Below are 12,491 nucleotides of genomic sequence, written 5' to 3' on the forward strand. Positions count from 1 at the left end.
GGTTTGTGGTCAGCTAGTCCCATAGGCCTTTAAAGTACAATCAGGACAACAGGATATTTTTAAAGCAAGAAAGCCATAATTTTAGACGAGTCTAAATAATGAGTAAATGCATTGACAGCAGTCAGGTGAGCAGGGAAGGACCTTCACCACAGGTCATCATCACCTTCTCACCAAGCAATTGAGGTTGAAGAACCTGAATTTAAATATCAGCACCACCAACTCCACCTGGAGGGATGAAAAAGCACCTTCAGAGCTTTGTCTCAGCCTGACTGGCCTGGGACATTCACTAAGTAGTGACAGCACCAAGAAGAACTGATCTTCGGTACTTTGCAGATCGTTCTTTTCTTAACCTTGTCCAGACCCTGGCTTCTCAGAAGTCTAAAGGAAGCTCAGAAGTCCTGGGCTCTTCCTGGCCATAGTCAGGCCTACTGAACTAGTAATAATGAAAAAAGAACAGTGACATAGTAACCAATGGGGGAGAAAAACAACTCCTGTATGAGGGATTCTTAACAGAAACCGGAAGTTACCTTCCCTGGGACATTAGACCAGAGACAAGGCTCTTCTTTTCCCCTCAGTAGCTTTATAAATTTAGCACACTGCCTGGGGCATGGCTTGGTGCTGAATAAGAAGCTTGTTAAGTTGAATTAAGTAACTTAGGAATGTATCAACGCCCGGAAAAGCAAGTCTTGCGACTTCCAGCTGCCAAGCTATACAATTTGTACTCCAAGAGTTTTAACAATGCATGCTTTCAACATGGTTTGCGAGACTATGGAATATAAAAAGATGCTTTTACATAACAGAATAAATCTGTAAATAACCAGGGTGAGTGGAATATTTAGAGGACAGGAAAAATAGGATTCTGAGTCCTATCAGCCAATAAATACCTTCTTTCACTGAGGAGGGAGCGACTCATTGAGTAAAGGGCTGCACCAACATGTGTGGATGGGGGAAAGGGTGCACGTGAGCAGCACCCTAAAGTGGGCGGATGTGCTGGTAAAAGAAATCATAACTGGTTGCTTTTCAGAGTGCAGGTGTAAAGGGGCTCGATCAAAAATGAAGTCAGTGAGGAGGAACCTCTTTTGAACACAAGAGGGCTATGTTGCTTCAGTGAAATGAATTCAATGGACAAGCTATCATTGAAAAACACAAAACCCAATAATACAGATCCCCAAGGCTGTTATGACACCATCCAAGGACCTCCACTTTGGCCGTAGTCTTGGGGACGTGTGCAAGAACCCCAGAAAATCCATAGTCCTCAGTTCACTTCTGGTTCCCTCAGGCCTGGGGTTACTCCACAGGTCTGTAAGCCCAGATGTAGTCATTTTCCCCACTGACCCCAGCCCCTTCCCTGGGTGGGGTCTAAAGTTCCAGGAAGGGGGTGGGAAACAGTCTCACATGGATAGAGCCCTGCCACCCCTCATTGTCAAACATAGCCCTGGGAGGGGCAAGTCTGGAGGGGCTAGTGGGGGGCCCCGAACCCCAGGGCACCAGCACCAGAGACTAGTCCTTAACCTGAGCATCACACTTTATACAAATAGAGCACCCAGTTGGCCTTCTCTGCTATCCAGCTAGCACAACTTTGAAACAGACAGGCTTGGAGATCAGGCTCATGAACTAACTTAAAAAATGCTCTGTTGGGTAGAGAAACAAACAGAAGCTTTGTTCCAACCTGCCATAGAGCAATACTGTTGGTTAAAGAAAAATATCCTAATAAATGCTTGCTCTCCATTGTTCCTTGATTATTTGGGATGAAAAACATCAGTTCTATTTTCTTTGATTTCTTCTATTTTCTTTGATTTCTTCAGTATTTACTCTTCATGCACACCCGGCATCGACTTATTATCTTTTCTAATTCCCCAGCTTTCACAGTTGATGGAATAGGTTTTCTGAAATAAACAAAACCAAAAAATACATCATTTTGTATATAGAAAGGGATCTCTTGCCATATTTGAATTTTCCTCACAATTGTAGGAATTACTGTAGTTCATCTAATTGCAGGAGATATGTTTCTGAAAAAGTATGTGTGTGAACATTTTATTCTTTTAGTCACATTTTAACAGCACTACAGAAATACGGGCCTTGCAAAAGCTTAGAGATCACTTTTTTTTTGGCCTCTTTAAGCCAGTTGCATTATTCACTTCCAATGCAGTTAATGAAAATGAACAGCTTACTTCATGGTTTCATCCAATAGTTTGTATTTCATGAAGATAAAAATCACATTTCTTAAACTTTACTCCTCAGGTAGTACAAAGCCATGGCTATGGATTAACTCTAGAACATTTGTCAACTGGACTGTTAAGGCTAAACAAGATTACCGTGGCTTGGTATACCGTTGTGAGTTAATCCACACACAGGTGACGAAAATCTAAGACAGGCAACCTTTGAGTAGCCCACAGCTGAGCCCCCAGATTAAACTTGACTTTTAATAATTACCTGAACATTCTTTGTGGGTTTAATGACGCCAACCAGAAACTGTAGGAGTTCGAATAGTAGTTGCACGTTCCTCGGCCATGACATTCTATAAAGGGGCTGGCTCGGAATTCTTCCAGGCAGGATCCAGGGGAGGCCAGGGCTTGCCCTGCACCTTCAGACCCTGCACTCGTGAACTAGCACAAGAAAAACATACACATGGCAGTCCTGGCCACAAGGCTCAAATTTTCAGTGCACAACTTTTTGTTTTAAACCCAAGACAATTAAAAAATGAAAACAAACAGAAGGCATGACTTCAACTGTTTAAATTTCTTTACTCAGATTTACTAGCATGCCACGTGAATTCCCAGTTGAGGAAAATTCATCACAAAGAAAGTAAAAGCTGTTCCCTCTGCCTGAATCTTTCTGCCTAGAATCTAGGTCTGATTTTCTTTGTTGTTGAGGGATTTTCCTGGAACTCATCCTTGTCACAGTCTCCCCTCTGCCTCTATCTCCTTTGCTATATTGCTCACATCTGAACGCATTATATGATTGTAATTTTTGTCTTCTTGCCATGTGTATCTCCTCATTAACATATTCATGAAGCAGGATCCTTGGTTCTCTGTTGGTATTCGTAGTGCATAGAGCTAAGGACACATAGTAAGTGTTCAATGACTGATGAGTTCATGACTGGATGGGTGGATGGCTCTGAGTAAGGAAGGGGGAATAATGTGTCCGTAACGTATCATAACTGGTCCTACCAACCATCACTACCCACACATGTGCAGCTATCAGAATTGCTCAGTCTCTACATTTCGTCATTTGCCTTTATGAAACTATCTTCCGAAGTTCACATCTTCACATGAATTTCAGAAGGGTACAGCATAAAGAACAAATGTTGTGAAGCAGAAAGACGAGGGGTGAGGTCCTAACTTAACCCTGTAATAGTTTGTGAGACCTTGGTGATATGACTTCATTTTTATTTGTGTAACTGTAGAGGATAGAAACTACTTGGCAAGGTTTTCATAAATACTACAGAGCTGTTAATATTCAAAAGCTGCCACATTAAAAAATAGGCATCTTATTACCAACAAATTGAGAGGTAATATTCACTTAGAGGTCTTATTTAGAGCTTGTTGGTAATTTCCTCCTAAGAACCATGTCTTGAAAAATGCACCATCATTTACCAGTAACAAAACAAAGTGAAAAGATATACATTTGCCAAATTGCAAACATATGTCGGTGGCACATTTCACCCAAAACAATGTGAGGTCCTAGAGATCATCTTTATGATGAATTTTCTGTCCTTTTCTCCTTACCATGACGAAAGAAAATCCCTCCCAGAGAGAGAGCCAGCCCTGGGGACATGTGGGGATGTCAGTGGTCTGGCTATGGATGGCAATGGCCGCCGCAGGCCCTTCACAGACGGTGCATCTGAAACAGGCACATTTCATTACCAGGGAAGGGAGTTACCTGATCCCATCATGAAACTCAGGGATGAGATGTTTACCTGCTAATATAAGGCTCCAGGGCCCTGCCAGTAATTGGAGCCATGTCCACTGGCATCAAAGCTGGTGTTGACAGCCAGTATGAATAATCGTTTCGCGATGCGAAATTACATACATCATTGGGGTCACAGAATAAGAATGGCATCGTAGTAAATCGCTGCAAACAGCTGCCTAGAGTTCCTAATAAAACATCAGGTCCCGAGTCACTTTCAGTCAGTGAAAATTATCCTGAGTGTGTCACAACATAGAGCCAAATTCAAACACAAATGGACACAAACAGGAGAATGATAATAAAAGAAGTATTGCAAGAGATGTTGCTGAAAAGTTTCAGCAACAGTGGAAGTCAACATTCAACAAACAAATCCTCCTTCTCCCACCCTTAACATGGGCTGTGGTCCTTTCTAATCCATCTAGAACTTAAGGAGAGTAGACATGTTGTAAACATGTCTCTACTTCAAAGTATTCCAAGTTCTTCATCTGTAGGTAATAGCCAAAGTGTTAGACAGATGTTACTTTATGGTTAAAGAACAGATGGTGGTTTATGTGAAAATTACTCTGCATTATTAAACAGGACAAGCCACAGCCTTGTGTTTCACAGTGAAAATTAGACACGAAGCCAGTGCTTTCCTTTTTCTCTTTGAAAACTGCTTCAAGATACTGGGAGTTCGTTTACACCTAACTTCAGAGGCAAGTACCTCATGTTCTACACATTTATAACCTGGAGAGGTGAAGCAAAGTGATTAGAAATTGGGACATTACCCAGGTCTTGGCCAAGTGCTTGTTCATTTCCTTGTACGAAAAGCAGAGAAAAGCCACTGTAGAGCGGCTCTGTACCCTCTGGACACAGGGGGGTCGCTCTGGTCTGGCTGTGCCGCGTGAAGAGGAAGCCCCTCACTCCCTCCACGGGGGCAGGTGGTCCTGGTTCTCCAGGTATCCCCTTCATTCCTGGTGGTCCGTCCCTTCCAGGTGGTCCTTTGAGAAACACATTACACACGGGCAACACAAAGAAAGCGCCAACTTGTTTTCCCAAAATACTAATTTAAAAGTTTGTCTGGGGACCCTCCCTGGTGGCGCAGCGGGTTAAAGCACAGCACTAAGAAGCTAAAGCCACTTCTGCATGAGTTCGTTCCCCGCCTGCCCAGGAGGTGACCACATGGTGTGGCAGACCTCTCCTGGCCCGCCGGCTGCTCCCCTCAGCAGTGTACTTTGTCGATCTGCCTGTTCTGCTCCCAACTCTGTTTCTGGTGAAGCCTCTCACCGCCCCTAAGCCTCTGGCCTATACCCCAGTTCTGTATGCATAAATAAATAAATCTTTAAAAAGAAAAGTTTGTCTGTATCTGCTCACACCTAATATAGAAAGATGTCCTAACGACAGGAGCTTAGAACACAGCTAAATGCTGTGAAATGCTGACTGGTTTATCTTACGACACTTCTGAGGTGCGTGTGTGTGTGTGAGGTGAGCAGGTGTTTGTGGCCCTGTGCTGTGTATCTTTATGGATGTCCAGCCTTTACGGTTAAATGAATGCAGCCCCTACACTGTGGGAAACCGAGAAGTCACATAGCTACAGTCTGGAAGTCTATTCAAGGAGATAAATCAAAAACCACTTCTGCTATTGATAAACTCAACAACTGTCATTGGATAGTACTTTCCAAAGGTGCAAACTTGAACAAAATTTCGGGTTAGTACGACAAATGAGATCATCAAGGACTTCTATTCTTTTTTTGTTCGTTGTATTAAGTGCACGTCTTTTACTTATATGAGTTGGAACCCAAGTAAGTGTTTTTACACCATGCTTTTCCGCTGCACGTGGAGCAGGCTAGTCCACACCTGGCACCTTCTGACCGAGCACCAGTGAGCTGCCTTTCCCTGGGCCTGTGCCTTGCCCTCTCGTGTTCGTCCTCCAGCAGCAATTATTAGAGATTCTGGCACTGCCACCTTCCTGGCCCTGGCACATTTCCACTGACACTGTACTGTACCCTACTTGCCTAGCCCACTGTTGGTGGTGCGTTAGGGTGCGGAGGATGATGGGCGCTGGGTGTGCAGGTGTCGTTTGTAAACAACGTGCCCCAGAGCCAGGCTGCGCCCTAGGTGAGTCCCAATTCAGAAGTCAGGACTTTTCACTGGGACCTGCTAAAGCCCCTATTTTACCCATTCCTGTCTTCTCCACAGACTTGGCTCATTTTGGGGAATTAAACATAGGCCAAATGCAATATTTTCAGACTCATCTTTTGAGAAAGCTCAAACTTGCCATATTTAATATATCAGATAAGGAAGATACATATTGTTCACTTTTCCTAACAACTACTTGGCTGCATTTCACTCCATGCAAAAGATGCCTCCAGGTCTCTGCACAGAATGTGGAATGATGAGCTGAGCTGGACAGGAACCAGAGGAACCTATGCAAGTAAGCACTTCAAGAAAGAGACCAAAGAGCTCCATCTCTACCAGTACTATTTAACTCTTAGGCCCCTTGGTCATTCTTACATCTTTTTTTTAAAGATTTATTTATTTATTCATACAGAACTGGGGTACAGGCCAGAGATGCGGAGGGTGAGAGGCTTCACCAGAGACAGAATGGGGAGCAGAACAGGCAGATTGACAAAGTACACTGCTGAGGGGAGCAGTGGGTGGGTCAGGAGAAGTCTGCTATGCCATGTGGTCACCTCCGGGGCAGGAGGGGATCGAACTCACGCCTAAGCTTCTTAGTGCAGTGCCTTAACCCGCTGCGTCCCCAGGGAGGGCCATTCTTACATTTTTATACCTTCACCTCCCCTGTGCCTTCCACTGCTGGGACTGTCCACTTGCTTAAGTCTTAACACAATTTGCATTCTGGCAGTGCTCTTAGCCTTTCTGTGATCCTGCTCTGAGACCCAGACGTGGTCAGTAAAGTCTTTAAATTAATAGAATTATTGATCAGAGTTTTATTTTTGACACACTGAAAGGCCCACTGTAAGGAAAGTCAGAAGATTAATAGTGCTTTAAAATGCACACATGGCTATATGAAGTCATGAGTGACTATGTAATTAATATTTTATTACTCACATTTCTATTTGAATTTTTAAATATTTCAAACTTTAATCTTAACAGTTTTATTATAGTTCTAGGCATTTTCCCATAAAAGTCATGTTTACCATTTTTCCCATACTTTAAACAAAATCAACAATTCTAGGAAAATAAGATGTGGACATCTAGAACTTTTCTAGAAGGTGATTTTTATTGATGTGTAGCAAATTGACACAGTTTTTGTTCAGACTAAAATACTTCAGTGGCTCTTTTTCAGAATACATGTGAATTGCTGCGTTGCATTCAAGAATGGCATAGTAAAAAGGAAGCTTTCCTAAAAAAGAATATTATATTTCTCTTCTATTCATATCAAGTTAATGTTTTTCTAACAACATGCTTTTCTGTCACTCCTCTAGGGAAATGTCATTAGCTAAGTACTCTTATAAATTATTAAAGACTATTGACTTTTCCGAATGTGGAATTCATGTTTCAGTAGTTCTATTTGTCCACAGGCTAAAAATTTGGAGTACAGCTACTCAATAAAGTGCTAGAAAGAATAGTGTATTCCTATAATTCTTGATGAGTTTTAAATCGTCTTCCAAATGAACATTCTGCTTCCACACTGATCTGAACAACGGGAACTGAAGGCTGCCGATTACGAGTGTGGTCACACACTCAAATAAAACAGGTCTGCTTGTCAAAACAGCCCTTTCCATGAAAGATACAAGCATGTTGTACTTACCTTTTGCTCCTTTATAGCCTTTGAAGCCCTTTTCTCCAACTGGGCCAGGAGTTCCTGGCCTTCCATCCCTGCCTGGTTCACCTCTTGGCCCACAGGGTCCTAGAGAAAAACCCAATGTTGTATTAGTGGCTAACTTAGCCTAAAGAGTAGGGTGACTAACCATTCCTGGTTATCTGCACATCCCAGTTCAAGTAGCAAAAGCCCTGTGAACTGAGCAGACTCTTACCCTGTGCACATGGGACAGCTGTTTATCAATCTTGTTCCACGAACTTGCCCAGGGCATAAAAAAGACCCTCAAGAATAAACCAGGCATATCTGACACACACAGCACTTTAAAATTGTGCTGCCATTTTGGTTTATTTTGTTTCAGAATTTGCTACGCCTTTGTACTGAGCCAAGCAAGAAGGCATATTGCTTATGTCTTCTCTCCCAGGCAACTCCAGCAAACTTAGGGCATAGCATTCCATTCAGAAGTCTATGCAATATACTAAACCTATATTAAAGGGTTATTTCAATTTCTACACTGAATAAAACATGGCTACTCACCAATGTTTTGAAAAGATTTCATAACATTAACTGTACATTTGCATTTTGTTACATTCTCGAGCGCTATGCAGAGGCAGAACAACCTAAACTCAGGTTTATTCAATGCTTTTTACATTTAAAAAGGTCAGTGCTCTTAGACTGACAGTTGTTCAGAGAAGACACATTAATAAAAAGAAATACAAACGTTCTAAAATATATTTGCTCAAGTTTGTAATTTGCACCCTGATTTTCCATAAATTCAACAGAGCCCAAAGGTCTATTATTCCAAGAGTTTCAAGAGTAAAACAAGTTTACTCCTAAAAAGCACTGTGTGCTTAACATTATCTGTGAAGTTGTATTGCTGGCTTCTAAAGTATTTCACTCATATTTTGGTTCAGCCACTTCCTCTCAATTCAGCCTTTGCTGCTAGTCCCACACCTTGCCTTCCTGGTGGTCCCGGGGGTCCAGGTTCTCCTTGCATCCCTGGGGGTCCAGGTGGACCAGGTGGCCCTGGGCTTCCTGGAAGGGAGATGATCTTCACTGTGCCAGGGTCTCCACGTGCACCTGTTGATATGGACAGAAGAGGAGGGAGAACTCATTGATGAATTACCTTGCTTCAAGTCCGCCAATACCAAGCAAATGACATTTACCTGGTGGTCCTTTTGGCCCAATTCTCCCTGGAGGTCCCATTGGTCCCAGAAATCCTGGATTACCCTTCTCTCCTTCGGGGGGGGGGGAATAAAAAAGGCAACGTGACTCTACTTAGAACACTGAGTTTGCTTGGCTTTCAGGTTGACGAGCAATTCTAAGGACAGATGTGCAGGCTGTGACTTGGGGTTCTGAGCTCGGTGACAATGGCTGTAACTCCATCACCTCCACGAGAGGCTTGCCACTTTGCTTGGGCCTAGTCAGTCATGTGTAATGACTATGAAGAAATATAATTTATAATTAGATACTAAGGAATTTGTAGCTTAGCTTTGAAGGGGAAGAGTTTCTAAGAGTTCAATTTTTAAACACAGAAATGAATTCAATTTAATATTTAAGATTAAAAAATGGCATTCAACCCACTTTAGCACTTCCTGGGGAATTACATTGCCTGATTTTCATAGTTACCTACTAGTTATCTACTTACTCAGCTTATTACTCTTGTTTTACTAGCAGCCAAGTAGACTATCTGCCTTGCTATAAACTAACAGGGTGGGAAGGTATCACTCCCACATCTATAGCCTTGGACCAAAACTAGTTGTCAAGAACTACTAATTTGGAGAACTATTCTCTTATAAAGAATCTTGAAATAACATGGATTTAACATTAGAAAGAACTTCCTATCAAAATTTTACTAGAAACACAGAATAAAACAATTACAGTAAAAAGTTAACTGATAAACTACAACTTAAATACTTGGTATCAGAAGTTGAGAGAGATGTTAATATTTACTTGAATATACCAGAAGAAGGTTACATAATTTTCTCCTTGGTGATTAAAACTTTTCAAATAGGGAAGTGCAAACACATCAGTATTGCCCGCTGATGGTTTTACCCTGAAAGTAAGAGGGTCATTAAATGTGCTTCATGGAACATAGTTCAAGATAACTGGTTTTGTGAGTCTCCTCTCTTAACACCCATAGGTGCTTCAAGAGAATGCCCCTTTCTTTAGTGGGTTTCTTTTGTCTGTTGTTTTTCAAATCGTAGCTATTCCTTTGCTGAGGTGCCTGCGTGTCCCCCAGGCTGCCTGCCAGTACTCCCCAGCAAAGTGTAGTACGCTCCTCCCAGGCGCTCTTTCCCTACTTTGCTTCTTGGAGATTAGTTGAACTAGGACCTTGTTGAGTTTTTCCTAGGTCCTGGAAAAGTTTTCCTTAGTGAAATTATGGCTTTGCTCACTTTGCTACACTTTTATTTTGTATCTTTGTAGTCTCTGATAGCAGTTCTGAGCAGTACAAAAGTGATACTATTTAACCAGCTGAGATCATCTGAAACTCCTTCAAAATTCATAGGACCCTATGGAAGATTCGAGAATTTGGTTTTTATTGGTTTTGGTCAAAACTTGTTTTTAGTACTCTGTAGTTGCTTAATATACACTTAAATGGCTTTACTGGGGAAGAGGATAGGGACCTTGGTTCTTGCAGGTTTCGAGGAAATAACGGAAAGGCAAATATGGCCAGAACATCCATCTGTTATTGTTGTTGGACTAGGGGGTGAACTGGGAGGTGACACTTTCCTTACATAACCATTTGATTTCAGGTGAAAGTTCTTTGCTGCGACCTGAAGTTTAAATGTGTGTGACTATTTTAGACCTAAAAGCCCCCAAATTATAGTAATTGATCTGGTTAGAAATCTAAAAATATATTACATGTTCCCTAGAAAGCAAGTGCTTAAATCTACCTATCAGAATTTATTTACTTTTCTCTACAAATAGTTTGGCAATTTCCCCCCTGCCTTTTAAAGTTATAACACATGAACAAGGTAAAACAAACAATTCAAAACAATCCTATCACTACTGATGCCACCCACCATCCTCAAACCCAGTGCAGGCCACTACTCTCAAAGGTAACTGGTTTTAGTTTTTCGGTAGTTTCTACCCTGAAGGCCCACAGGATCTGGTGCTAGTGGGTCTTCCTTCTTCTCCCAGACTGAGGTCCTCCTGGACCAACCCAAATTGCCTTTGGTGACTCTGGGAGTCCACTGAACACTTATATGCCTTGAAATAGGAACCACGGCCATTGCATTTGTATCCAAAAAGCAGTGCAAACATCTGTACCTTCCATGCCTGGAAATCCGTAGTATCCAGGATCACCCCTGAGTCCGGGCATTCCTGGGCTACCTGGTGCTCCCTATAATTTAAAAAAGGGAACAGAATGACCCATTTTAAGTTGGCAACTTTCAAAGAACAGAGGACAGGAGAGATGCCTAAGACTGGAAATGGTTACATCTCCTATTCTTCAAAAAATTAAAGTTAAAAAGGTTGACGGTGGAAACCAAGTATCAAGGGCATTTAAAGTGATAGAGAGCAATGCCAAAGTCTCTCTCATTACCACTCACTGAGGAAAACATGAACATCTATGACATAATCAATTTCCTCATCAGTCTCCTGGAGCTTGATGGAAGCAAAAGAGTCAGACTTTTCCAATGTGCTGGTCAGAAGGAGGTAGAGAAGGTGGCCAAGATATTGCATGAGAGATTAGGAATGGAGAGTTCTTAATAGGCCGGTGCCTGGCCCAGTGAACAAGATGGCATTTAAGAAAGATAAATGGAACAGTCCGCACCAAGGCAGCAGCAGCAGCAGCAGGGGCGGCAAGAGGTCACGGAGAACAACTAGTAGCAGCTTATGAGGAAGAGGCAGGTGGATGTTTTTGACCATAAGCTGACAGTGTGAGGATGTGGCTGCCCAAGAGTTTTAGGTCGAAGGATAAACAGGTGATACTCAGGACAGGGAGACATTTCCCTCCTCCAGCCACTTCTTACTCCTGGAAGGAGTTTGTCCCACAGGATACACTTTTAAGGGAGACGCTGATAAATCTGGGTCTATTTGGGGGTAGAGGCGGGCTGAAGAGAGGTTAAACTGGATTGGGAAGATCCAGGTGTTCATCTGGGTGAAAACACTCAGAAGACAATGGCAGTGGTTGGCAAACACTGGAATGTATGTTATGGAGAGAAAATAAATAACAGGACAGCACAGGAAACTTCAAAAGCTTATTAATGGAGAAAAATGACATTGACACCTAGGCTTATCCCCAAATTCTAGATGTGAGGATTCCATCACCAGAACTGTCCATTCTAAACAAGTAAGGGTCAGGGGTGCTGTAGAGAGTGGTCAAGCATAGATCACTAGAAGGTACTAGTAGGAGAGGCCTCCTAGAAGCCCAATCAGTGAGATCCTGGATTCCCTGCGCCTTCCTGTCTCCCCATACTGAGTGGCACAGCAACATCACAAATGGGATTTTTTTTTCTTGCTTCTGAGTATATCTGGTCCAGTCAATGGATTTAGAGGAACATAAGAAGTCAAAGTAATTTCCCCCACTTACCGGAGGGCCAAAAGGCCCAATTTCTCCTATGGCTCCAGGAGGACCTCTGGGTCCAGGCGGGCCCATAAACCCTTTTTCTCCTTTTATGCCTTTTACGTGACTTCCTGGAGGACCGGGGGGACCAGGTTCACCTAAATTCACAAAAATCCCTCAGTCTTGCCAGTCACAGAACTTGGCAGGTTCCATGAGGGGCTTCTGAACCTGAAGCAAACCGCGGGCCTTGTCATCACCCAGACAGCCCCTCCCCCATGGAGCGGAATGGACTCTGGCAAAGATGGCTGA

At 42.7% G+C, this 12,491-nt stretch overlaps 1 protein-coding gene across 1 annotated transcript in view; it reads right to left on the bottom strand.

Annotated features, from left to right (window-relative positions):
• COL4A3 (collagen, type IV, alpha 3 (Goodpasture antigen)) overlaps nt 1-12,491 on the bottom strand; it is a 121,943-nt gene continuing 109,452 nt past the window's right edge. The window contains exons 43-52 of the mRNA XM_012728380.1: nt 12,210-12,340; nt 10,946-11,018; nt 8,839-8,910; nt 8,627-8,752; nt 7,664-7,762; nt 4,677-4,889; nt 3,920-4,097; nt 3,729-3,843; nt 2,434-2,606; nt 1-1,886 (exon numbers count right to left, since the gene is read on the bottom strand). Of these exons, the coding sequence (XP_012583834.1) occupies nt 1,802-1,886; nt 2,434-2,606; nt 3,729-3,843; nt 3,920-4,097; nt 4,677-4,889; nt 7,664-7,762; nt 8,627-8,752; nt 8,839-8,910; nt 10,946-11,018; nt 12,210-12,340 (1,265 nt within the window). The 3' untranslated portion in view covers nt 1-1,801. The remainder of the gene's footprint in view (nt 1,887-2,433; nt 2,607-3,728; nt 3,844-3,919; nt 4,098-4,676; nt 4,890-7,663; nt 7,763-8,626; nt 8,753-8,838; nt 8,911-10,945; nt 11,019-12,209; nt 12,341-12,491) is intronic.

The sequence above is a fragment of the Condylura cristata genome, unplaced genomic scaffold, assembly GCF_000260355.1.
Source record: "Condylura cristata isolate star-nosed mole 26May11 unplaced genomic scaffold, ConCri1.0 scaffold00002, whole genome shotgun sequence".
Taxonomy (NCBI): domain Eukaryota; kingdom Metazoa; phylum Chordata; class Mammalia; order Eulipotyphla; family Talpidae; genus Condylura; species Condylura cristata.